This window comes from Monodon monoceros, unplaced genomic scaffold (assembly GCF_005190385.1).
Source record: "Monodon monoceros isolate NGI ecotype Baffin Bay Population unplaced genomic scaffold, NGI_Narwhal_1 Super_Scaffold_18, whole genome shotgun sequence".
Taxonomy (NCBI): domain Eukaryota; kingdom Metazoa; phylum Chordata; class Mammalia; order Artiodactyla; family Monodontidae; genus Monodon; species Monodon monoceros.
In genome coordinates, this window is record NW_021703774.1 from 55067217 (window position 1) to 55093099 (window position 25883).

General features: G+C 40.9%; 1 protein-coding gene across 3 annotated transcripts in view; it reads right to left on the bottom strand.

Moving 5' to 3' along the window:
• The window catches only part of FASLG (Fas ligand), a 28935-nt gene extending 8671 nt beyond the window's left edge, over positions 1-20264 (bottom strand). The window contains exons 1-4 of one of the 3 annotated variants that reach the window (XR_003794656.1): positions 19974-20264; positions 19351-19396; positions 15050-15106; positions 13102-13831 (exon numbers count right to left, since the gene is read on the bottom strand). Coding sequence is in view for 2 of the 3 variants with exons in the window: in XM_029231010.1 (XP_029086843.1) it covers positions 13437-13831; positions 15050-15106; positions 19351-19396; positions 19974-20264 (789 nt within the window). In the remaining variant the exon portion in view is untranslated. Of the gene's footprint in view, positions 1-12599; positions 13832-15049; positions 15107-19350; positions 19397-19973 lie in introns of those variants that run through there. The other 2 variants (XM_029231010.1, XM_029231011.1) reach the window with 2 other exon arrangements.
• Positions 20265-25883: the final 5619 nt, after the last annotated feature.

Consider the following 25883-nt stretch of genomic DNA (forward strand, 5'->3'; position numbering starts at 1 on the left):
TATATATATATATATATATATATATATATATATATATATATATAAGTGCCAACACAAAAAGCCATAAAGATGCAGTTATTAAAATACAGTGACTAGTCCAGTAACAGAGAAGAAGATCAAAGGAACAGAAGAGAGAGTTTAGAACTGTTAAAAAATAAAATTCAACTGAGTAAATTTGCTTTCTAATTAGCTTTATTCAACAACTCATGAATAGGGCAGCATACCATCTAATAAACAGAAGGATTTTCCAAGAAGCTGTACAAAATGGAAGGCTTTTACAGAAACAGAGCAGTACAAGGAGGTTATTAGCAAACGAAAAGAAAGTTTCAGGCAAGGTTGCCTCACTAGTACTGACCAAAAATTTCTAGAAATTCCACTCCTGGGAGAAGTGGAAACTGCAATTAAGTCTTGGTTTGCTGTTCTGGGGACAAGTGGTTCCACCTTGGGCCTATTGATTCTTTTTCCTTCCTTTTTATTTTTTTTTAACAGAAACAAACCCAAGCGTAAAGGGAGCTTTGTCTAAGATTGTGCTGTCCTTTCAAATAAGTGTGAAATTAAAAGATGGTGTTGCTTATGTTATCCACTATCTATTTTGAAAAAGTTGTTTACTACTTATCTCACACTATATAAAAGTAGATTTTTAAATACATTGTGGAGCTAAAGCACAATGAAAGTTTTATATTCTAAGAAAATAGAGAAATATATACCTATAAGCATAGGGTGAGGGAAGTCTAAGTGTGACAAGAGCTATACAGGAAACAATAGATTTGCTTTTAAAACTTAAATATTTTTGGGCTTCCCTGGTGGCGCAGTGGTTGAGAGTCCGCCTGCCGATGCAGGGGACATGGGTTCGTGCCCCGGTCCGGGAAGATCCCACATGCCGCGTAGCGGCTGGGCCCGTGAGCCATGGCCGCTGAGCCTGCGCGTCCGGAGCCTGTACTCCACAACGGGAGAGGCCACAACAGTGAGAGGCTCACGTACCACAAAAAAAAAAAAAAAAAAAAAAATTAAATATTTCTGCATGGAAAAAGTTAACAGACAGATGACACAATGGGAAGAGATCTTTATAATACATGTAACTGACAAAGAGTTACATTCATACCACATAAAGAGCTGCTATAAACCAGTAATAAAAAGACAGCAGTTTAATTTTTAAGAGTAAATTATATTAGGTAATTCACTGAAGAAGAACTACAAATGGCAGTAAATAAAACCAAAAATAAAAGAGTTTCAACTTCAAAAATATATATATATATATTTTTATTTGCAGTACACGGGCCTCTCACTGCTGTGGCCTCTCCCGTTGCGGAGCACAGGCTCACCAGCCATGGCTCAAGGGCCCAGCTGCTCCGCGGCATGTGGGATCTTCCCGGACCGGGGCACGAACCCGTGTCCCCTGCCTCAGCAGGCGGACTCTCAACCACGGTGCCACCAGGGAAGCCCCCTTCAAAAATATTTTAATGCAAATTATGGAGACCGTTTTTTGCCTGCTGGTGTTGTAAAAATTTTTACAAATGATCATATAAACAGGGCTTATAGTATAGAGAAAAGGCACTCTCATCTGGTGTGGGTAGGAGTGAAAATCAGTACAACTTTTCACAGAGCAATTTGATAATACTCATTGAAAGTCATAATATATAGCTTATGCCTAGACCTTCCAATTCTATTTTTCTATCCTAGAGAAATACTAGCAGAAATACACAAACATGTATATAAACATAGTCATTATAGCATTTTTTTTTGAAACAGCAAAACTTGGGGAACAAATTAAATGTTCCTTCGTAGAGACATGACTAAAGATGTGCTGATGGTCTATGCGCCCAGCCATTAAAAAGAAAGAGGTAGGTCTGTATGTATGGAGGAAGAGATATTCATATTGTTCTATTCAATCATTTTTTCAACACACTTTTATTGAGTGCCAGAAGAAAAGTAGACATGGATCTAATTGGAAAAATACACAAAGGAAAAAATGTCTAGGAAATCATTACAATAGGTGCTGTAAAGGAAACAGAGTAGAAAATAGTAGGTGTAGTCTTTGATTCATCTCTTTTCCATGCACCGAACACCCAATCAACAGACCTGAAAATTCCACTACCAAAAGTAATAGATCAAAATTTTCCACTTCTCTCCAATTCTCCTTCTACTATGCTTTTCAGTGGCTTCCACTAGAACTAACAATAAAATCTAAAGCCCTCACTGCAGTTTAGAAAGCCGTATGTGATCTGAGTCTCTATTAATCTCTCTAGCATTATCTCTTGCTGTCCCCAGACTCCAGCCCTATGGTCTTTCATGCTATTCCTGCTACATGCCAAGCTCATTCCTATTTTAGAGCCATTGCTTTTTTTTTTTTTTTTTTTCCCCCTGCGGCACGCGGGCCCCTCACCGCTGCGGCCCCTCCCGCCGCGGGGCACAGGCTCCGGACGCGCAGGCCCAGCGGCCATGGCTCACAGGCCCAGCCACTCCGCTGCATGTGGGATCCTCCCGGACCGGGGCACGAACCCGCGTCCGCCGCATCGGCAGGCGGACCCCCAACCACTGCGCCACCAGGGAAGCCCAGAGCCATTGCTTTTGATGGTGGTTTTCAACAAGCAGGGAGGAAGGAGCCACCACAGAGGGAAGTCTGGAAATGTTTGGGGGCTATATTTGGTTGTGTGAAAGGATTTCAATCTAAAATGGAACTGGAGGGTATGCAATGAAGAACCTCACCTATGTGCCCTCAAAGGAATGGGACTTAAGAACCGAGAGACTGATTTCCTCTTAATGCCTGGTTTATGGAAGACTGAGTCTTGTCTCCTGACCAATGAACATCTGCCAAGAATCTCTCTCCATCCTCAAGCCAAAAAACGTATTGCTTGGACTCTGCCTGAACTTCCTCCCCTTTGCACTGCTTTCTCATAAATACAGCCCACCCCAAACCCTCGACAGACTTGCCTGTAACTTGCTACGGCACGTGTTTCCTGAATAGCAATTCCTCCACTATTCTCAAATAAACCCGATTTCTGGTAACTTGAGCTTGCCTCAGTTTACCTCTTTATTTAGGTAGACAGTCGTCACAGTGACTAGTGGACCTACTGGCATTTAAGCTCTTAAGAAAGCTCAGCATATTGCTAAGTGCATTATGGTTTCAAAATACCATAAGCAAGCCATAAAAAGTTGTTGCCGGGGCTTCCCTGGTGGCGCAGTGGTTGAGAGTCTGCCCGCCGATGCAAGGGACACGGGTTTGTGCCCCCGTCCGGGAAGATCCCACATGCCGCGGGGCGGCTGGGCCCGTGGGCCATGGCCGCTGAGCCTGCGCGTCCGGAGCCTGTGCTCCGCAACGGGAGAGGCCACAGCAGTGAGAGGCCCGCTTACCGCAAAAAAAAAAAAAAAGTTGTTGCCTCTGCTTGCAATGCTCTTTAGCTTAATCGCTGCATTCCTGGCTCTTGTTACTTTAAATGGTACCTCCTCAGAAAGGCCTTCCCTCTGATGTAGTTTTCTAGTCTCTCTTTACCTTATCACCTTATTTTAATTCTCTACATGGTGCTTATCTGATAATTTATGTATTTATTTGTTTGCTTGTCTGTTTATTTTCTCCACCACCCACACCCCCAATTAGGATGTAAGTTTAAAACAAGCAAGGAACTTGTCTGTCGTGTTCACCACTCTAACCCCTAAACAATGCTTGGCACCTAGTAGGTGCTTAATAAATGTTTGTTGAATGAATGAAGGGTATTGGTATTATAATGCGGTAGTATGACTTTGCTTTAGGTAAGAGTCCTTGGATCATAAAAGCCTGGTCTTGAATCCTAGCTCTGTTACCCTGTGACTTTGGGAAAGTGACTTAACCTCTCTGAAACTAAATCAGTTTTTGGTCACTTTCAAAATGGACTTGTGGAGTTGTTGTGGGGATTAGTAAACATAAATGTTGGGTGTTTTACATAATCCTCACAAAAAGGAGTCAATGAATTACAACTACTATGGCTATTTATATACTTCATGGTTTGGCTTAGGGCAAGAATAAGTCCTGTGACAAGCATCCCATTATTTTTAAATAAAAAGTTGGGTATTCTTACCCAAGATGGGCATCCACCTGTGAGCCATAAGGTATGACAGTGTGGACTTGGCTGTAGAGCAGAAAAAAACATATTCATCTCCTCTTCAAATGTTTTTCCAGCTACCTGGCCACTGACTGTACTCCCGCTTCCTTCCCAGAGCAGAGCAGTCTTTCCGTGTTCTTCTGGAAAGTAGGAAAGAGCCAATTTGCCATCCTAAAGGAAGTATCAACCACCTCAGCCCCTGCATGGTGTTCTTCTCTTTGCCACCCTCCCAGACCCCTGCAGAAGCCTCCGGAATTTCTTAGAAGCCAGAACACAACCCACCAAATGATGCAAAGAGGATGCTGAGGTTTGAGCTGTCTTCCCTTGTAGCTCACACTTTAGAGTTCTGTTTAACACCTTTGTGTCTCTTTCTCACCATCTGAGCCAAGGCTGTTTTCTCTTCTCAATGAAGACACGGGGTGAGGAGAAAAAGATGCATTGCATGTTATAGGAATCCCCAGTTTCTTCAAGCTGCAGTCTTTAATCTGTTACGAAGGTCTAGAATCTTAGTTCATTTACTTAAGGCCAGAGACCTTTGTAGCTTCCTGAATCTTCCACCTGCCTTCTCTTCCAGTCAGGAACAACTTATAGAAGCTTCCCTTCCAGAAAATGTGTACCAAGTTCCCTTCCACAGACTGAAAGTAGTGCAGGCGTGCTGCTGCTAGGGTGGGGTGTGTGAGAAAACTGAGACCTAAACCAAGTGAAACTAAAAGATCCTTTGCCCAGAGAAACTTTTGAGACACGAGCGATGCCTCTCCAACTCTCCAGTCTCCTTTGCAAAGGTTCCTGTCTTGCATACGGTGTCTTACATGTGTGGACACTTTCAGAGTTCGATAACGTCAAGGGTGCCTCTTACTAGCTCACAGTCTTTGAAGTGGTTCACCCACAGAAAGCCAGGGCTACGACAGAAGAACCAAGAGGTTCTATCCCTTCTGTGATGAGCAGCCAGAGAAGGTGGATTTCCTTAGTGGCTCACATCTCTTGAGGCAACCCTGAGTTAAGCAGAGGGTTTTAGCTATAGATAAGGATAGCAAAGAGCTTAAAGTGTTATATCTCACCAGTCAAAAGTTTACACATCACTCTATTTCATTGTATTTCAGGATTTAAAAAATAGGCATCAAAATGGATCACACTAGGCTGTGAACATAGTGAGCACGGACTATATTCGATACATTCAAATAACTTTTATAGAGAATCTGACACATGCCAACTGCTTTTATGTGTATTACGTCATATATTTTTTAAAAGCAAGAGGCATGTGAGAAAATGTTTTAAAGGCTATGAAAATGTAAGATATTATTTCGTTTTTATACCTCAGAATGAGATTTACCTACATGTTATTCCTCATTAGTAGTTTTATGTGTGATGGGATTCATATAAAATATAGTAGGATTATGAATAATCGATTTTGTAAGCATGTAAGGATTTTTTTAACAGTGACTTTATCAAAAAAGTTGCTGAGGGATATGACAATTCCACTGACTAACCGTCAGGAGTGATTTTCCAAGTCACAAAGTAGCCTCACTCCATTTGCCATTAACAATATTCCAAAAAAATCATAGGAAAAGGAATTGGCATCCTTATTTTACAGAGGAGACAACTGAATCTCAAGATATTCATGTCACTTCCTTAAGGGCCCACATATAGCTAGTTGAGCAGCAGAGGCTGAACTCAACCCAGACTTTCTGACCCGAAGCTCAATCTCTTTCATTCTCACCTTATTAAAACCAGGATGCTATTTGCTGGTAGAGGGACAATAAGGGCAATTCAGATGGAACACAGTAGAGAGAAGAAACAAAAGAAGAATCTAAGGGAAAGTCTCAACACTGAAAATCTGTGACCTCTATCTATAGAATTACATCAATATATACATATGTTATATATAATATAACAATAAATATAATGCAGAGTATTAGTAATAGGCAAAGTGAGGCTCACACTGAAATGCCAGGAGCTAAGGAAACACTGAAAATTAATGGGATGAGGCTCATTTTGAGCACCATTATATAAGATACAGTTCTAAGAAGTCTCTTTGCATGTGGAAAGAACGTAAGACATACGGTTAGACAACTAGAGTTAAGTCCCATCCACCATTTCTTAGCCACATCACCTTGAGCAAGGCTCACAACTTTTCAGTGTTTCAGTTGTTTTTGTGTATAAAATGAGGATAACAATCTACCTTACAGGGTTTAGTGAAAATTAAACAAGATAAGGTACATGAGAGAGCTTGACAAGCTGTAAAATTCTGTAGGCGTATTTAGCAGCAAAGACTTATGACAAATGTGTAGAGGATTTCAATTAAATCTAAGAAAGAGCTATCTACAATGTAATATAGGCCAGTACAGAAATGGGTTCCCTCACGGTTCAGGGAGCCCTCCCTTCCGAACATTTTCAAATAGAGAATATGTTGGAAATGGGTTCCACTTGTTGGAAATATGGCAAAGAGGACTTCTACCTTAGAAGAGAGGCTGCCTTATATTATTTCTAAGATTACTTATAACCCAAGATCTGTGATGAGTAATTTTTGGCAATGGGGGCAGTTTCAGGTTTATATATGGCAATCTTAACACACACAGTTTCCTTCCTTCTTAAGGCTGGTATAGAGAGCTTCTATCCATGAGAAGAGCTCAAGCAGAACTCTAAGGCTGGTTGGTCTCTGTGCCTTTGGCTATCAGTGAAGAGTTGGCCCTTGTTGGTACAAACCCAAGGATGTGCAGCAAGAAACAAGAGTTTTCTTCCTCTGTCACAGACTGTGCCTCTTACATGACAGCAGCAAAACTATAATACAGTAAATGGCACCACCAGCCCCCCAATTGCTCAGACCAAAAACGAGAGAATCATCATTTCTCTCATGTCCCACATCCAATCCATCAGCAAATCCGTTTAACTCTTAACATCAAAATGACTCTCAATACCCTGGTTCAAGCCATTGCCATCTCTCATCTGGAGTGCTGAAGCAGCCTTCTACTGGTCTCCCAACTCAGAGACTGTTCTCCATAAACAACTAGAGTGTTCCTTTTAAATTGTAAATGAGGTCACATCACTCTCTGTTCTCTGTTCCCAGCCCTCTAACAACTTTCTATGACACTTAGAAGAAAAACCACACTCCTTTCCGAAGCTTCCAAGGCCCTACATCATCTGGCCTCTGGCTACCTTTCCAACCAGTTTTTATCAAGCTCATTCCACTCTAACCATATACCAAACATACCAACCACATCTTTGCATTTTCATTTCTCTACTTGATATGCTCTAAGTGGTGTGCCCTCACCACTTATCAAATAATCCCCTCCTTCTTTACCACTCTCTACCACCTTACCTTGCTTAAATTTTCTTCATTAACACTTACTACCATATGACTAATTAGGTATTTATTTGCTTCTTTTTTGTTGTCTACTTACCATCTCTCCATTAAAATATAACTCCATATGAGGCTTTACTTTTCATTGTATTCACAGTACCTAGGGTAGTTTCTGGTATATGGTAGATATTAAATAAACCGTTTTTGAATGAATGAGCTTATGCTTCCTTTCAAGTACTAGAGTTTTGGGTGACACACTTAAGGAGATAATTGTGGCAAATTTGGGGGGTGATAGTGATGTCTAACACTCAATCTTAGGTATAACTTACACTGTGTGTGTAGTGTAATCTCTATCCATTACCCCCAAACCATCAATAAAATTTGTCTACACCCAGCAAGTTGTGGTAGTAGTGCCTTGAGGGAAATACAGGTATTCCACAATGGGAGTACCTTAGAGAACATCCACTGCCAGAAACCAGGTGAGAGCCAGGAAACCCATTATCATGTGGACTGCCCAAAGAATGGAGGTATTTCCTGAAAATTTCAGAAAACTTAGAGAGAAGACAACTTTCAACAGAATGTGATTGAGGTTCATGTCGTTTTACTGAGAAGGAGAAAAAAGGGTGGCTCTGTAGAGCTGAGGGAGCCTCCAAATGAGAGAGGAGAGACATGTGCATTGCACTTTTCTCTAAGGATGTATCAGTCAGAATGGTGAATAAATGTCTCCCAGCAAAGGGAAAGCTTTAGCAAAAGGAAGAAAATCATCACTGAGGTGATGCTTTTCTACCCTCTGGGTGAATTGTAAGGAGCAAAAGATACCCTCTTAGCTGTCTATATTTCCAAGGCTGGTTGGCTTCTAGATGAATCCCAAAGATTCCTGGCTACTCTCAATAGTTATATTATTTCTGAATAAGGTCCATTTTTGAGTCTGAAAACCCTAAGGAATTGGCTTTAATTTGGCTCTCCTAGGATCACCTCATTCTGCCTCTGGATGATCCAAAACCCGGGGAAAGAAACACACACACACACACACACACACACACACACACACACAAAGAAAAAATTTATCTCTACTGACATCACAACTTAACCAAACTCCTATGAAAAAATGTTATTTAACATGTGTAATTTAACATGTAATTTAACAGCACACTTTCTTAGATAAGGACCAGGGAATGTCTATGGCTTAACCTCCTTAAGGAAATCTTATAGTCTGGCTTTGAGGAACCAGGCTTCTGCCCACAGTTCAACCTCTTCCAATGATCTGTTGTTTCAAATTAGTCATTCTCACAGTGATGATTCCAGTAAAGCTTTTTTTCTGTTAAGCTGTGGTAAGTCAAAACCTACTTCAGAGAATACAAAGTCACCACTCTGGGGGGTGGTGGGGGCTAAGAAAAAAACATGGTTTTCTGTGTTTTCAGTTGTTTAAAAAGAAAGAAAACTTCAAACTACTAAACCAGAAGTGACCTTTTTTTTTTAAGTGGTCTACTTTGGGTTTAGCATTTCATAAAGGAACAATGATTGACTCTACTTTTGATGAGCACATTCAAAAGGTTTTGGGGTTTTGACATTCCTTGTGTTCCTTCTTAAAGAAAAATAACTAAAGGAACTGTTAATGTCTCTTCCCTGAAACCAGTACTTAAAGCATAGTAAGCTACAACCCTGTCTTCAGAAAATCCTGAAGGCGTCCTAGCAGAGCTCAGAGTTGATAGAGAAAAGTACCAGTAGTACCACAACTAGCTAATGGCATCGGTCATCACAGGATGCCCAGCACCGTTCCTACTCCTCTTTGCTCTAATACCATTATCTAGGAGGGCCCACTGACCCAAAAAAATGGTCCCACAAACTTCCTGTGACCATTAGAACTGGTGTACTTGGATGGATGGAGTCATATGAAGAAGAAATGGATGAGGAGAATTTCATTGTGAGGGTTGGGAATACAGACCATCAGCCAAAAGAAGGGTGACTACCTCTCTGACTTTCTCCATGAAGTACCTGGTCAGAAACCTGACCACATAGAGCAGATTAATCAACAGAAGAGTTTCAAGGAGAGCAGGTGACACATTCCAACCTGGACTTTTAGTTTTGTTCATTAATTTATTCAACAAACATGTATTGTGTATCTTCTAAACGACAGTTTCAGCTTTAATTATCTAGAATTTTTCCTCAACAGTCTCCCAAAAGCTCCTGGTAATGCTAACGACCAAATAGCTCTTTCTTTTTTTCTAATTCTATGAGTTAGGGCGCACTATGTTTTTTCATCTGTAGCCTCAAACCCCCATTGAATAATCTAGTCAAAGCTGGATAAACAAGCACACACGTCCTTGAGGCAACACAATTATAGATTCACTACTCTGAAAAACATACCCATTGAAAGACTTTTGCCTTATAATGAAAGTTATTTAGTCAACAAATATTTATTGAGCACCTAATATGTGCCAGGCACTAGGTTAGGTAACGTGAATACAGTGGTAAACAAGGCAGAAAAGGTCTTGCTTTTGGAGTTTTTTTTCTAGCAGAAAAAAAAAACCCAGGTATTTTTAAGTGGTTAAATAAATAACAGGCAGATTCCTGGCTTTAAAAATGGAACCTATGTGTGTGGAGAAAACCTTCTCAGATGTTTGTCTCTATGGGGAAAATGAGAAATGCAGCCATTTCTGGAGGAAGAAGAAGGCTAAAGAAAGGTTTGGGTTTTTTTTTTGGTTTAGTTTGGTTTGGTTTATCTTTCAGTGACAGGGGATACTTGAATATATGTACATGCCGGTGGAAGTTATTTCATAGAGCTAGTTTGAAGATTTAGAAGAAAGAAGAAAATTTTTAAACAGGTAAAATAAGGAAGAGGAAATTAGTGCACACAGAAGGTCCTCTTCCTCCACCGTATCAGATGGAAGAAAGAGATCATTCAGATACAAGTGGGTTTGTGCTTTGGTGGTAAAAGTGAGGTTCCATGGTGGGAGGAGGGGAGGAGGTTGGTTTATAAAAGGAAAAGACATGATGTAGTTGTCTCAAACAGTGAAAAAAACATGCTTACCAGGGAACTGGAGGAAAAGTGCTGGGCTGTGTTGAATGCCTATTTGAAATCTGTGATCACTAATGTAAAGCACTGGTTCTCAGTCAGGAGTGATTTTGTCTCCCCACCTTCAGCCCGGGGACATTTGGCAATATTTGGTGACATTTTTGGTTATCACACATGGGGGCAAGGGCATGCTACTGGCATCTAGTCGGTAGAGGGCAGGGTTACTGCTAAACATACGACAATGCACGGGCAGGACAGCCCTCACAACAAAGATTTGTCCAGCTCATAACGTCAATAGAAACGAGGCCAGAAAACGCTGATGTAAAGTGATGTCATATTTATGTATAGATCATCTCGGAAAGGCTACAGAAGGAGACAGTGATCCTCCTTGTGGGCAGAGATGGAGCCACAGGACAGGATGAGAAAAGGACTTATTTTCATCCTATATCTTTGTGTATCTTTTAAAATTTGTGCTATGTGCATGTATTACCTATTCAAATCTATCAAAAGACAGAAATAATTCACTGATAAATAATTGATTTGGCCTTCCTTGGTGGTGCAGTGGTTGAGAGTCCGCCTGGCAATGCAGGGGACACGGGTTCGAGCCCTGGTCCGGGAAGATCCCACATGCCATGGAGCAACTAAGCCCGTGCGCCACAACTACTGAGCCTGCGCTCTAGAGCCCACGAGCCACAACTACTGAGCCCGTGTGCCGCAACTACTGAAGGCCACGCGCCTAGAGTTCGTGCTCCGCAACAAGAGAAGCCACCGCAATGAGAAGCCCGCACACCGCAACGAAGAGTAGCCCCTGCTCACCGCAACTAGAGAAAGCCCGCGCGCAGCAACGAAGACCCAACGCAGCCAAAAATAAATAAATTAATTTATTTTAAAAAATTGATTGGATGACTTAAGTAGATGATAGATAAAAATAAAAATAGTCAATCAGTTTGTGTCATTTTTCTGCAGCAACGTCCGGCTGCTAGGATGCCAGCATAAAGAGAATGGGATTTTTACAAGAGGAAAACAGGGGCGGTAACAGAGTATTTTGGAATTCAGGGTCTTTCCAAGGTACTGATTGTAACGACAGATTGTGGAACCTAAGCTGGATAGAGAAAAGAGAGAAGATAGAGAAGGAGCTGATGGATATATAAGAAAATGATAGCATTTATTAAGTAGATGTCACAACACAGTAAAATATATATATATATTTTTAGGAGAGAAAATGTTGGACCAACTGAGTTGGAAAAAGGACATGATGTTGTGAAAATAAGGTGTCTGAAATCAAATTCCAGAGGAGATGTTGTTATTTTTAATGATGAAAAAGTCTAGGGAGAAGTCATGGTAATGAGCATTTGGAGAAAATAGGAAAAGGTTATTGTGAGACCAAGGTGAGAAGGCAAGAAACCAGGTGTTTGAATGGATCCCTCAGAGCAGTGGCTTCTTCTGGAGAATGAAGTGCCTCCTATAGAGTGGCTTATTAATAATGGCAGACACTATTGTTTGACATTCTACGATGTGTTAGATACTATAAGTACATATCAGCCCCTTTTTGTCCAAAAAAGTCAAGTGATCTGCCCAGTGACTGCATAGTTAATAAGTAGAGGAACAAAGATTCAAATTCAGGTTTTTTAGTCCGAAGTCTGTGCCCTTTCCACTATGCCACATCTCTGCCCCCAGGAAAAGACAAATTGTCATCAGATCTATGGGAAGTTGGGTGAGCTTAACACTGGCAATAATATTGGTAATGGAAACTCTGGATAGTGGGAGATGGAAGGGAAAGAGAATATAGTGAGGAGAGGAGAGCCTGGCGAAGATGCAAAGATTTGCCTCACAGCTCTTCTCACCCTAGCAAATTCTTCTTAAAGTGGGCTTAAGTCATAATGAATGAGGAGGCCATGGAAGAAAGAAATAAGGAAAAACTCCAGATCTTAGTGATTTCCAAAAAGGACACTCATAATGTTTACCTGTATTTTAACATAGTTTTTGTTACATGTATTCTGTTCATTAAAAATGCACAAAATAGGGCTTCCCTGGTGGCGCAGTGGTTGAGAGTCCGCCTGCCGATGCAGGGGACACGGGTTCGTGCCCCGGTCCGGGAAGATCCCACATGCCACGGAGCGGCTGGGCCCGTGAGCCATGGCCGCTGAGCCTGCGCGTCTGGAGCCTGTGCTCCGCAACAGGAGAGGCCACAACAGTGAGAGGCCTGCGTACCGCAAAAAAGAAAAAAGAAACCCCACAAAATATATATAAATATTAGTTATATTATGGGGAAACAGCTTTAATAACTGACAATCAAAGAGTTTTGAGGACTATTAGAGTTGGTTGCCCAAAAAGCATTCAAAATCTACCACCAAATGCAACCCATATTTTCCTAACATGTCCTTCCCAATCTCCACGTTCTCTCTACTTACGTAACTCTTCTAGTCACACGCGCGTGCACACACACACACACCCCTACAATTGCACTGGAAATATACATGCTGTATAGGGAATGGACTGAGTCCTCAAAAGATCTCCCTTGCTTCTCTGTTAGCATCACCTGATGGCTCAGGCTATGCATTTAGAAGTAAAGATGCTGCCAGTGGGACACTGGCCTTTTAGTCTCTTTAGCTTATCATGTAAGCCTAGTCCTCTTTTCCCACCCCTTATACATTCATGTTGCATCCATATACGTGAAAGACAGCCTCCCCTGAGGTAGACAGTAGACCCACCCCAAGAGGTGAGTTAAAAGGTGCCATTTTCAGTGTACCAAAGTGTGCTAGGCCACTTAAGATGAGTGTAGAACACCCTGGCAGCTGCTTTTCCCTGTCTCTGCAGCTTCACATGGCAGGCCAGAGTTTCATGTTCATGTCCTCCTCCTGTCTGGCTCGTGGACCTTAGGTGAGATGAGGAACTGTAGAAATGCTGGACCCTGTGGTCTCAAGATCCTCTTGGTTCATGTCTTCTCTCTTGACCTCAAGAGGACTTAAGAAGACCCTCATTCAAGACAACATTCTCAGTGCCTATAACAAGAAACCATAATGGAGAGAATCCCAAAGTGCTTTTCTTAGAGCTTATATAAGCCAAAAAATGTCTTAGATTCCTCAAAATTGACCAGAGAGGGCTCAGATACATTGACATATAAATGGTCAGCATTGGTGAGATTGAACACAGCCCCCAGGTAGCTGCTGCGGGCCCACATCTGGCCAGTAGTGCAGTAGTCCATCATCTTCCCCTCCATGAGCACCAGGTCCTGGGGGTACCTAAAATTCCTCGTGTAAACCTTGTGGTTCAGGGGCTGGTTGTTGCAGGACTGACCCCGGAAGTACACTTTGGAATACACAAAATACAGCCCAGTTTCATTGATCACAAGGCTGCCCTTCTTATACTTCACCCCAGAGACCAGGGCAATTCCATAAGTGTCTTCCCATTCCAGAGGGATGGATCTTGAGTTGGGCTTGCCTGAAACCAAACCAGAGAGGAGCTTTCAGCCAGGAATGCTCATGTATCAACAAACCAAGCTTCCAAGGCAAAATTGTGGACCATGCCTTGAGCAAATGCTTTTCACCCCAAATGACATAGCCCATATTGAGCCAGGTGACGGATCAGGCCTGACCTGTTACTGAATTTCTTCACACCTTTATCAAATTGACGTCTTCAATTTTATCATCCACACAACTGGGACAATAGCATATACCCCTAATCAACTGCAGTGAGAAATGACTGGGATGATTTTAGCTCTCTGGAACAAAGGTTCAGAACTAGTACCAAAACTACTAGGGTTTGAGGTCCCTTCATGAGGTGAAAAATCAAATCCAAGGAACTTTGAAGTTCTAAAGTTGGGAAGGACCTTAGGGATCATCTAGTCCAATCTTTACCTGCACTAAGGATTCTTCAGTGTGGGTGAAAATCCCCTTTCATTTGTATCCCCACAGCATTATGTACATTCTTAAGCAGAGAATGCTGGAATTATTGCTTATGCACCTGTCTTTCCCTGTTAGATTGTAAGCTCCTTGAAGGCAGGAGCCGTGTGTGGTTCATCTCCATGTCCCCCAGGCTTGGCACACAGCATGTGCTCAAGAAATGTCTGTTTATCTAAATTGGATCATTTTACAGCCTCTGCTGAAATAATTTCAGGGACAGCAGCATACCACTTTCCATGATACTTATCCACTTTTCAGATATTTGTGGACTTTACACTGGGAATGCCCATACCACCTTGCTATCAAATCATTTCACTCCACTACACGACCACTAGTGCCAGGACTGGGCCTCCCCTCTCCTTTTTCTACTCATGGAGAAAGCAGAGTAAATCTCTTACAGAAAACCAAGGAAACACGTACTAAAATAATTCATCATTCCCCATCTCCCCAGCTCTCACCGCTTGGATCTGTGCCCCAAATTCCCTAAGGGTCATTGGAGTGAGTGAAAAGAGTGAGCTCCTTATGGGCAAGGATCACGTCATAAGCAGCTCCATTTCTCCAGTTTAGAACAGGGCCTGGCCCGAGTAGGGGCTCAATGTGTGTGTGAGGTTGACCTGACTAGAAAGATGTAACTACTCTTGGGTTTCAAATACTGTCACTGGAAAGTATCAACTACCGCAGAGCACAGTCATGGAGACCAACCAGCTCTTCTGCTTTCTGCCAAAGGCTTTCCCAAGCCCATCTTCCAGATACAGACCTGTTAAATGAGCTGCCTTTCTCAGCTCTGTTTTCTCAGAGGATGGATTGGGGTGACCTGTTTCATAGAGAGATGAAAGATATATGTAAAAAATGACATAACAACTATTCTTTTTGTGGGACTCTAAGCAGGGCATTTAAATAAAAGAAGTTTTATAAGCATAAATGGCAACAGTCTAACATAGCCAACTCATTCAAGTCCAAATTGTAGGAATTACAACAGCCTGTATTTCAGAAACAGAGAGGTAAAAAGGAACTAAATTAAAATAGACACATGCATAAATTATAATGCTACAATAAAATAATAGAAAGGTTAGTTTATAAAGATGTGCCATATAAGTTATTGCATTTATAACTGGCCACAACTCTTTGAGGTAGAGATTACTGTCCCATCTTATAGATGGCAAAATGAGCTTAAAAGTTGGGTGACTTGTATACGTATAACTGAATCACTTTGCTGTACACCTGAAACTAACACAACGCTGTTAATCAACTATACTCCAATATAAAATAAAAAGTTATTTCCTGATAAAAAAATAACAAGTTGGGTGACTTATCCAAGAAGACCTGTTTACTCAGTGTCAGAGTGGGACTGACACTCAGGTCTCCTGAGTCCAAATCCAAGGCTCTTTCCTCTCTGGCTCAGCTGCCCTTAGGACTCTGCAGGACAAAGCCTGAAGACTGCTAATCTCCAGGCCACTAGGTCTTCCCCAATGGCATTCTACAATCTGCCCCAAATAAATTATCCTAAGATCTCAAACACCTTGAATGCTCCTCATTGAACGTGTAATTATGTACAAGTGTCCCCAACCATGTGATCTCTGCCTATCTGTCCAGCCTTATCTTGCTTACTCACCCGCACTAGACATAGCTGTACAACAGTTCTGAACACACCCAGCTTCCCTGCCTCTGTGCCTTTGCCCATGCTGTTCCTTCTGCCTGGGATGCCCTCCCAAACAGATCTCTGTGCTAAATTCCTATCAACCCTGCAAATACCATCTAAAATACCTCTTTTCTTGCAAAACATTCCCAAGCCTTTCTAATCAAATATGCTTGTTTCCGCCTTTGAAACCTAGAAGCACTCTGTCTTCACCTCTCTTGTCAGTTTTGACTCCTCTTTTTCTGTGGTAACTGTATAATTCATCTTACTCCCCAAATAAATGGCAAATTCCTTACTATATGTTTAATCCACCAGAGTAATTAGCTCGGTTTCTACCCCAAGGCACGTGATCAGTACATGTTTGCTAAATTAAATGGAAAGATTTAAAATAGACAACAGTTCTCAAAATAGGTACTATTTCTCTGACTTTAGATATTTCAGTGGAATAGCTCTACCACTTAACTAATGAATTTAGCTAAGATGTTCAAGAAAGTTTCATAGAAAGGCACTCATCCACATCAGGCTCTTAATGATTAGCCTGTAAAACTCTATATGGCCTGAGAGTGCTCCAATCCGCTGAGAATATGATGTAAGCAATTATTACCTCTGTAGCCACCCAAGACCACCCACCATGAACGAGGTGAGGTGTTAGCGAACAGGAAAGGCAAAACTGAGTCTCTTCTATATTCCTACACCACAAACCATCTGTGCAGCTGATCTGGCATTCAGCCATGAACTGACAGGAAATGGAACAGAGAATCACATGTTGTATATCCCTCGCAGTGTTATTCTCATAGAAGGTACTCAATAAAAATATCTGCTGGATAAATGGTGGAATAAATAAAGTAGAAATATATCCTATATTTTGGTGATGACTGTGTCCTGCTCCAGGGTCTCTGCACATGCCATTCTCAGTGCTGGAATGATGTTCCCAGCCTCCTACCCACCCATACACATACACACATCCACATTAACAACACCTCCTTAGAGGGGACTTTGCAGACCACTCAATCTTAGGTCACACTTAGTACAACTTAAAAGTTTGTTGTCTGTTTGCTTGCTTTTGTTTATCTTCTCTAGCATGCTAAGAGCTCCATGAGGGCAAGCCACTTGTCTCTCATTCTGTCATCACCCACTACCCAACACCCAGCCTGGCACACAGGAAATACTCCAAGAACATTTGTGAATGAATAAAAGATTTAATGAGTTAACTGTGGAAAAATGAAAGTGAACCAAATAAGAAAGTTTAAATAACCTACAATAGTACCTTCCAGAGAAAAATCACAGTTAAACTGTTGGAGTATAAATCCTTCTAGATGTTTACTAAGAATATAAAAATATGCATATGTCAATATTAAACTAAACACACTGCTTTATAACTTGTCTTTTATCCAACAATATAGAATGCACAATCTCTATGGCATTAAATGTCCTTCTAACATATAGCTTTTAGTTGCTGCGTACTATGCTCTCATCTGAATACACTGTAATGTATTTAACTAATTTCCTATTAAGAAGCATTTAACTTTCTTCTGACTGGTTTATTATAAGTAGCCTTATAAGGAAGTGATGAACATCCTTATTATAAATTTTCAGGCACATTTTGATTCTTTTCTTAAATACTAAAGCCTTAGTGATGAGATTACAAGGTAAATTAACAGTTTTAATCCTGTGATATTTTTTTCCCAACTGCTCTTTAGAAAGGTGTAGCAATTTACATGCCCACTGACTCTCAACTGTTGAAGCAGACCCTTTTCTCTCACATTTTTGCCAACCTGGGGTTTTGTGTTTTTTTTTAAACTTCACTAATTTGATGGATAAACCTGGGTATCCCCCTTTTTAAATTTGCATCTCTTAGCTCATTAGTAAAGTTGCTAATTTGATTTCTGTGTGATAATTCACCAATTTCTGGTCCATCTGGGTTGATCTAGGAAAGATACTTGATACTTGTTTAGTGGGACAAGTGGACCTGACTTATCTGTTCACTTGACTTTTAATTACTAAAATGACTCCAGAAAGTGGGTGAAAGATGAGTAATTAGGTACCCATTTTACCAGCCACGTTCCACTGATTTTCAAATCTATCTTATTTTAGAAATCCTCCAGAGGCTTTATTTTTCTAACAAATGTTTTTACTTTGCTTGGGTACATCTGGAATTTCTAACTCTTTAGGGACTCAGACCCAGAACTAGAAACCAGAGGATCCTATGGATGGCTCCTACAAGAGCCTACCTGCTAGGGCAATAGGGTGACTTGGGTTTCTCAGGCATATCCTAAGAAACTGGAACAGCCTCCCCTTACTGGGTAGCCAGTGCTGTCTTCTGTTTTCTTCCCAATTTCTAAGGATGAGATTTAACTATTGTCTTTGCAGAGGCATCTTGCTTGTCATCTTTATTCTCATTCCATGGCCATCAGAAAAAGACAGGAGTTTCCCTGTGTCATGAGGCACCAGAGCATGTGCTGGGAAGCACTATAAGTGACAAGGCATTAGGAGCCTATGTTCCTTCTCACCCCAGTTTCACACCAGTAGTGTTGGGCACATCACGTAATCTATCTGGTGTTTTGTTTCTCTTCTGAAAAATGAGATGACTGGACCAGATGTTCTCTAAGCTCCCTTCCAACTCTTACCAAATCTAAAGTTCAGTGAATCTTAGTTTAATGAGTTGCAGTATTCTAAATCTATCTGTCCACAGTTTCCAAAACTATGTCCTGAAACTTTGGAAGGTCAATGTTCAACATTTTCATCTTCTTCCTGTCCTGGATCTCATACAAAGGTTTTTCCTTTATTATCAAAGGTAGCTCACGATTGCCTCTGTGAGTGAAGTGGGACTACCCTTTGAGTAATGGCAAAAGTCTTCCTCCAAGCTTTCCAGTGGCTGCAAAAGAACCATCCTAATGGGGATGATTGGTTGCCCACTTTTTAAAAGCTTAAATATATCCTATGAAAAAATTTTAAATAAGGTCTGACTCTTAACTAATCTCTTATAGAGATTAAATAGGAGAGCACGGGTCTTTCCCAGCAGCAGCTTTCTCTGCCTTTACCTCCCCTTCTCTCCCGAGAAGTTATAGCCACAGCCCTGTGCATGGGAACCAGGAGGCCTGAGGAAGGGGACAGGCCTGGAGCCAACTGCTAAGGGGCAAAGGTCCAGGGTTGTATATGTGTGTTGCTCTTTCCAGCTTCAAGCAGAAATTATTTTTACTTTTGTGTGATACTCAGCTACACTAATTTTGAACAATTAAATTCACTTCATATTTTAGGGCAGCTCAAAGAACCAAAATGACCAGAGATTCAGAATTGGTTAGGATTCCTCTTCCATAGTATACATATGCCCAGGAATGAGATGGAATTCAAGGCATTCCCCCAACATGGTTCAGCGCTAAGGACTATCTTTCTAACTCATGTACGCGCATGAAAGGACTCACCTATTTGCTTCTCCAAAGACGATTCTGTATGCCTTTGGCTGGTGGACTGGTGAAACAAAAAGAGAAAAGGTATATAATAAATATGAAGTTCTTTAAGCAAAAGAGGCAGAATTGTCAAATAAACTAAGCACTGGAAAGGGAATCTAAACACCTTAGAACCTCTGCTAACTCAGACTCCGGCCAAGTTGTGCCTCTCCATGCCTCAGTTTTGTGATTTGGAATAGTTCCAATATTTTTAAGTATTTTCAAGGAAATTTAGTTTGTCCATTTGAACAAATTCACTTGTAAGCAAGATTCCAAGTTCCTTTTCTTTCTTGAATCACTGAGTATAAGGTAGGTAGCAGCCAACTGAGAAAAGAAGAACTCTAGTTACCAGTCCTAATTTGGCTCTGATCCTTCCCAACATAGATAATATTCCTTCCACTCATTTGAGCCCCCATTTCTCTGCATATAGAACAGGATGGCTAGAGCGATTCATTTCTAAGACAGGAAAAAAGGATTGTGAAGTACTTTGCAAGCAAGACTGTGGTCCGTATGGATCACTGTCACCTTCCTCCCTCCACTACAGCAGGGCTGTCTCACACCCATGCCTTCAGGGCACAGCAATCCACAGGGCAGCTTACCTCTCTGAGCTCGGCCAGTTCCTTCTGCAGGTGGAAGAGCTGAAATAGTCCCAGTCCCAATCCAACCAGGGCCACCAGAACCATGAAAAACATCACAAGGAGACACAGGCCTGTGTTGTGGCCCCTCCTCTTCTTCAGAGGTGGTGGTAGTGGCGGTGGCCTCCTTTGCCCGGGCCTTCCTGGCACAGAGGACGGACAGGGGAAGACTGACCCTGGAGAAGCCCAGGGAGAGCTGGCACTGCTGTCCACCCAGAAAATCTGGGGGTACGGGTAATTCAAGGGCTGCTGCATGGCAGCCAGTGCCTTGGGCCAGCCCCCAGTCAAGGGTTTTTCTCCTTCTCAATCCTGGGGAGTCCCGGGTGTCAAGGACGGGACTCCTGTTTCTGACTGCTCGAGAGAAAGGAGCCGGCTCTCTCTTTATAGAGTTCCCAGAACCCAGGGAAACACCTCTCTTTTGTTCTTTCTTTCCCCCTTTCTGCTTCTCAAAGAGACACCCACTCGCTTTTCATCTGAAGCTGAGAAGCCTCAAGAAGCTCAGAGCAAACCCGGGGCAGTTTCCGCCCACAATCTACTGATAAAAGCTTTCAAAACCCCAATTGCTGCTGCCTTGCTGCCTGAAAGGCTGGTAGGGCGGGCTCGTCTCCTCAGGCCCCGCGAGAGCAGGTAGCAGCAGCACAGCCCTTTCGACTTCGGCCATTGCCCGGCTATGGGGAGAGTGGCCAGTGGGGCTCACTCAGGCACTGAGGGGCGAGAGCACGGAGTTGTGGCCAGAGAAGCCGCTTCTATGTCTCACCTTTTGCAGGAGGGAATCGTCCCCCTGCTGCCAGCCCTTCCCCACACCCAAATACTATTCACCCCGACATAGCAGAGCAACATAATTTACAGGCTACAAACCTGCTCCACCCACTTTGTAGAGGTCAGATCAGGGGTTACAAACCCGTCACCCATATGCCTTACGGAGCCCACAGACCTGCTTTGCTTGTGCCTCACAAGTGTTCTTTCTACTGATTGTTCCCTTTAAAAATGTGGATATTCCATATATTTTTAAATTTATATTATCTTTATATTATGTTTTGAACCGCTAGACTATTGGACTGTCTGGAGACCCTCTCTGCACAACCAACCAGCTGGGCAGCAGCTGCTCTTGGGGATGGGACACAGACGTTCCAGGCTGCCCAGCCTGCACACCCTCCACTATATTTCTCACGCACCTCACTGTGTGAAACGGCTTTCCTGGTCCCTGTAGGCCTTTCTGTTTGCCGTATCTGTTACGGTCGTCAGATGGCGCCCAGTTAAATTTGGATCTCAAATAATAACTAGTTTTTAGGATAAGTACGTCTTAAACATTGCATGGAATATAGTAAAAATTACTCCTTTTTTATCTGAAGTTCAAATTTAACTGGTTATCCTAATTTTTTTTTTTTAACTAAAGATGGGACTCTACCTAAACTTATTTCACATTTTCTCTGGCTTCAAATACCATTTACAGTAATTTCCAAGTGCTCAGCTCCACATAAATCATATAAACCTCTCATAAATCCGTATTTTCCATTTTATTAAAGGGTTCTACCTTTGAAGTTTCATCAGTTGTTATATCATGTTTTGGCACTTCTATGACTATCATCCTGGCTCTCCACCTGAACCAAGCCAACACCAAACTTATTTCCCTGCCCCATTCTGCCCACCCCCGTTCCCAATACAACCTGTTTCACCTGAGGTCACTCTTTATGGTGACAAATTCCACTCCACCTCTTCCCCTCCTCCAGCATTGCACTAGTCACGCAGGACTGTCGATTTTACCTGAGCCATGTTTGTCACATGAGCACGCTCCCTCCCTACTGTCATTGCCTGAGGTCAGACTTTTATTATCTCACCTGAAATATTGCAGTGATACTCTAACTGGTTTCCAGGCCACCAGCCTTTCCCAAGCCCAAGTCACCCTGCATAATGCTGCAAGAATGATGTTTTTAAAAACATATTCAGTTATCTCACTTCCTTGCCTAAAACGTTCTGTCAGAAAGTTTGATTCTGGGAGTGGTCCAAATGCCTTAGTGTGACACACAAGGCAGTCTGTTGAAATCAGACTCCAACATCTGTCACTGCCCCCTCTCCAGGCACTTCTGCCCACATCCCAGTCTCCATGCATGAAACAGGGAGACAGATGAAATCAGAATGACTGCACAATGTTCTCACTCTCTTTTACAGATGGGCAGAGGTTACGTGTTTTAGAACTCACATACGGCTTTCTTCATAGTCGTGAAAAATGATGTTTATAATTAATAATCAGAAAATATAATTTTAAGAATTCCACCATATGTACAACCAAAAGCACAACCCTTAAAGTATCCTGAAATAACTCTTAATAAAAATTGAATAGAATCATATTTTTTAAACTATAAAAATTTTCCTAAAAATGACAAATATTCAGATAAATGGAAAAAATACACCATATCCTGGATGAGGAGGATAGAAGGAAAGTGTCACATGATGGTTAGAGTGTGTGCTTCTGGAGTTAAACTGCCTGGGTTCAAATCCCAGTTCTTCCATTTATTAGCTGTGTGAACTGGACAGGTCACTTTCCCTCCTCTGTGCCACAGTTTTCTCATCTATAAAAATGGGCATGATCACAATAGTACCTATTTCATAGGGCATTATGAAAATTAAACGAGTCAAAACATTTGATACACTTAAAATAGTCCTCAACATCAAAGTAAGCACTCAAAAAATGTTGCTGTTCTTATTGTTGTAAATACAGTGTATCTTCCCACAAATGATTCATCTGTAGACTTCATGTAATTTACCTTCTTTCACTAAGGATAAAAGAAGGTAGAGGGGGTGGAGATGGGGGAGAGATGTTGCAGGGAAAAGTACAAGTCAATGTCTGACATCAGTATCTGAGTGGTTGAGTCCCTTGACACCATGATGATCTTACCCTATGTCCTCTTCTCTACTTGGTATTATCCACTTTTCTAATTTTTACCAAGTGCTAATATTTTTTCTGATTTCTTGTGAGGTTGAACATCTTGTCATATTTTTGTTATACAAATTTTTTCCCTTTTGTGTATATTTCCTGTTTTGTACACCATGCCCATTTTTCAGTTGGGTTTCTTATCTCTGTTTATTCACAGGATTTCCTTGTACTTCATATTCTAGATATTAATCTATTGTTACTTTTAGACATTGAAAATATGTCACACCATCGCAGATTTCATGTATAGGCTTTAACCTATCTGGAGTTCATCTTTGTTTGTGGTATAAAAGAGTTCATCTTTGTTTTTCTCCATGCATGAACCAGTTTTCCCAACACAATCTATATTTTCCCCAACTGAATTACAGTGCTATATTTATCATATATGAAGTTTATACATGTAGTCGGGTCTTTTTCTGGGTTCTTATCTCTGTTTCATTGATTTATTTCTCTATTCCAGTACTAGGGTCACACAGTTTTCACAATTATGGCTTTCTAAAATGTCTTGAGAGCTAGAATGGTAAAATTTTCCCTCTTTGATCTTCTTTTTCAAAATTGACATAACTATTTGAGTATATTTAATCTCTCCTATATGTATTAGGAAAAGAAAAACTATCATGGTCTTAAAATGTTCTACTGGACTATTAACAGTAATTGCACTAATTTAGGGGAAGTGTTTTCTTTACAATGTTTTTGCCCTATCCACAGTTTTCCATGTGTTCTTTATGACTTTTAAAATTTTTCTTCAGGATGGTCTTATCCATTCTTTCTTAGATTAATTGCTTGATACTTTGTAATTTTGTTGTGATTATAAATGTTGTAATTTTCTGTGGCATTTTTAGATTCTGCGGTAAGCAACCTCTAAGATGACCCCAGTGACCCCACCACCACCTGGTATTCATGCCCTTTCATAATTCCCTCCTCTTGAGTGTGGGCTGGACCTACTGACTCACTTCTAACTAATAGAATACAGTAGAAGTGTTGGGATAGCACTTCCCAGATTAAGTTATAAAAAGACTGCAGCTTCTGCATTGCAGATGGCTGCCTTCTCATTGTATCCTCACATGGTGGAAAGAGAGAGGAAGCAAGCTCTCTCCTGGCTCTTATAAGGGTAATAATCCCATTCATGAGGGCCCCACCTTCATGACATCATCTAATCCTAGTTATTTTCAAAAAGCCCCACTTCCTAATACCATCACATTGGGACACAGAATTTTAAGTTATGAATTTGGGAGGGACACAAACATTCAGTTCCATAACACCCACCTAAACCAACCTTGAATTCCTGACCACAGAAATGTTAAGATAAATATTTTTTATTTTAAGCCATTACGTTTTGGGGTCATTTGTTATGCAGCAATAGATAACTATCACAGATGACTATAACTGGTTTAAATAAATATTCTTCACTTTGTAACAAATAATCTTGAATCTTACAAACTTGTGGAACTCTCTTTTTATTTCTGATAGTGTGTCTATTGATTTCTGGGTTTTTTTCTATATAGATATACATTATCAGTGGACAAAATGAAAAGTTTTAATCTTCCCTTCCAATCCTTATGCCTCATTCTTTTACTTTTGTTTTTGTATTGTCTCAAACCTCAAGAAGAACTATATAAAACAGTAACTGTGATTGTGGGTATCTATGTCTTGTCCCTAATCACAGAGACTGCACCTAAAGTTTCTCACAGTAAGTATGATGTTTTCCTAAGGTTTTTGTTTTTTATATATCACTTTTGTCAATAAAAGTTTCCTATTGTATCATCAGCATCTCGTCAGCACACAGATGAAACACAAATTAGGATAGCTTGAGAAGGACTTAATAAAAAGGACTGTTTACAAACATAGAGGTAAGGTGTAGGGAAATCAAAAAGGATAGTGTAATATTCTAGCAATATTATAAGGAACAGGGCCGTTATGGCCACTAGTCAAGGGGAAAGGTAAGCTATTGGAACCTAAGAAGGAGAGAATTGTGTGGAGAAGACAGCCTAAACAGGAATTGTGACTTCCAGTCAAGAATTGCAGCCAGCCCTAGATGAGCCTGGAGAATAAATACCCTGTCCTACCACCTTCCCCCTTCCCTCCTGCTGGCGCTCCACACTAGGCAAATTCAACCCAAAACCAGAAGGTGAGGCAGTCCATTGATGTAGTCCATACAGGGTAAATTCACAGGAGAGAGAGCAAAATAGAGTCCCATTCCCCACCATCACCTTCATCATGTTCGTACTGCCTAAAATTTTAATTCTGGCTTGTGATAGAGTCTTATGGTCCCTTTTTACCAATATTTAAATGGTAATTTAATTGGATATATATTTCCAAATCTGATGTTCTTTATCTCTCTTTTTTTCAAAATTTTGCAAATATTACTCTTTGTCTTCTCACATCCAGATTAGTGAGAAGTCTGTGGTCAAACCAACTCCTATTCTTTTTAGGCATTTTTCTTTTTCCCCTTCAGAAAGTTTCAGAATATTCTCTTTGCATTATTAATTTCACTAAAATGAATATATATCACTTGGTTTTTCCAACATAGCCTATGTGGTACTTTACAAGCCTTTTCAGACTAAGGTCTTTTACCTTTCTTTAATTTGGAGAAATTGTTTAAATATTTCTTTCTCTACATTTATTTTGTTTTCTTCTGGAACTCCTATTACAAGGATGCTGACACTTCAATTTCTACTCTCCTCGCCTCTAAGCTTTTCTTTCAAAATACTTTTCTACTTTTTTGATGCTTTGCAGCGTTCAGATATCTTCCAGCTCAGTAATACATTCTTCAGCTGTATCGTTTCCACAACTTAACATATCCATTAAGATTTTTATTTCAACTATTACATTTTTCAAACCCAATATTTCCAATTAGTTCTTCTTTGAATTGTTTTTCTTGACTAATGTTATCAGTATTTCACCTTTATATTTTTTGAGGGTATTTCTCCTGCTTATTTTAA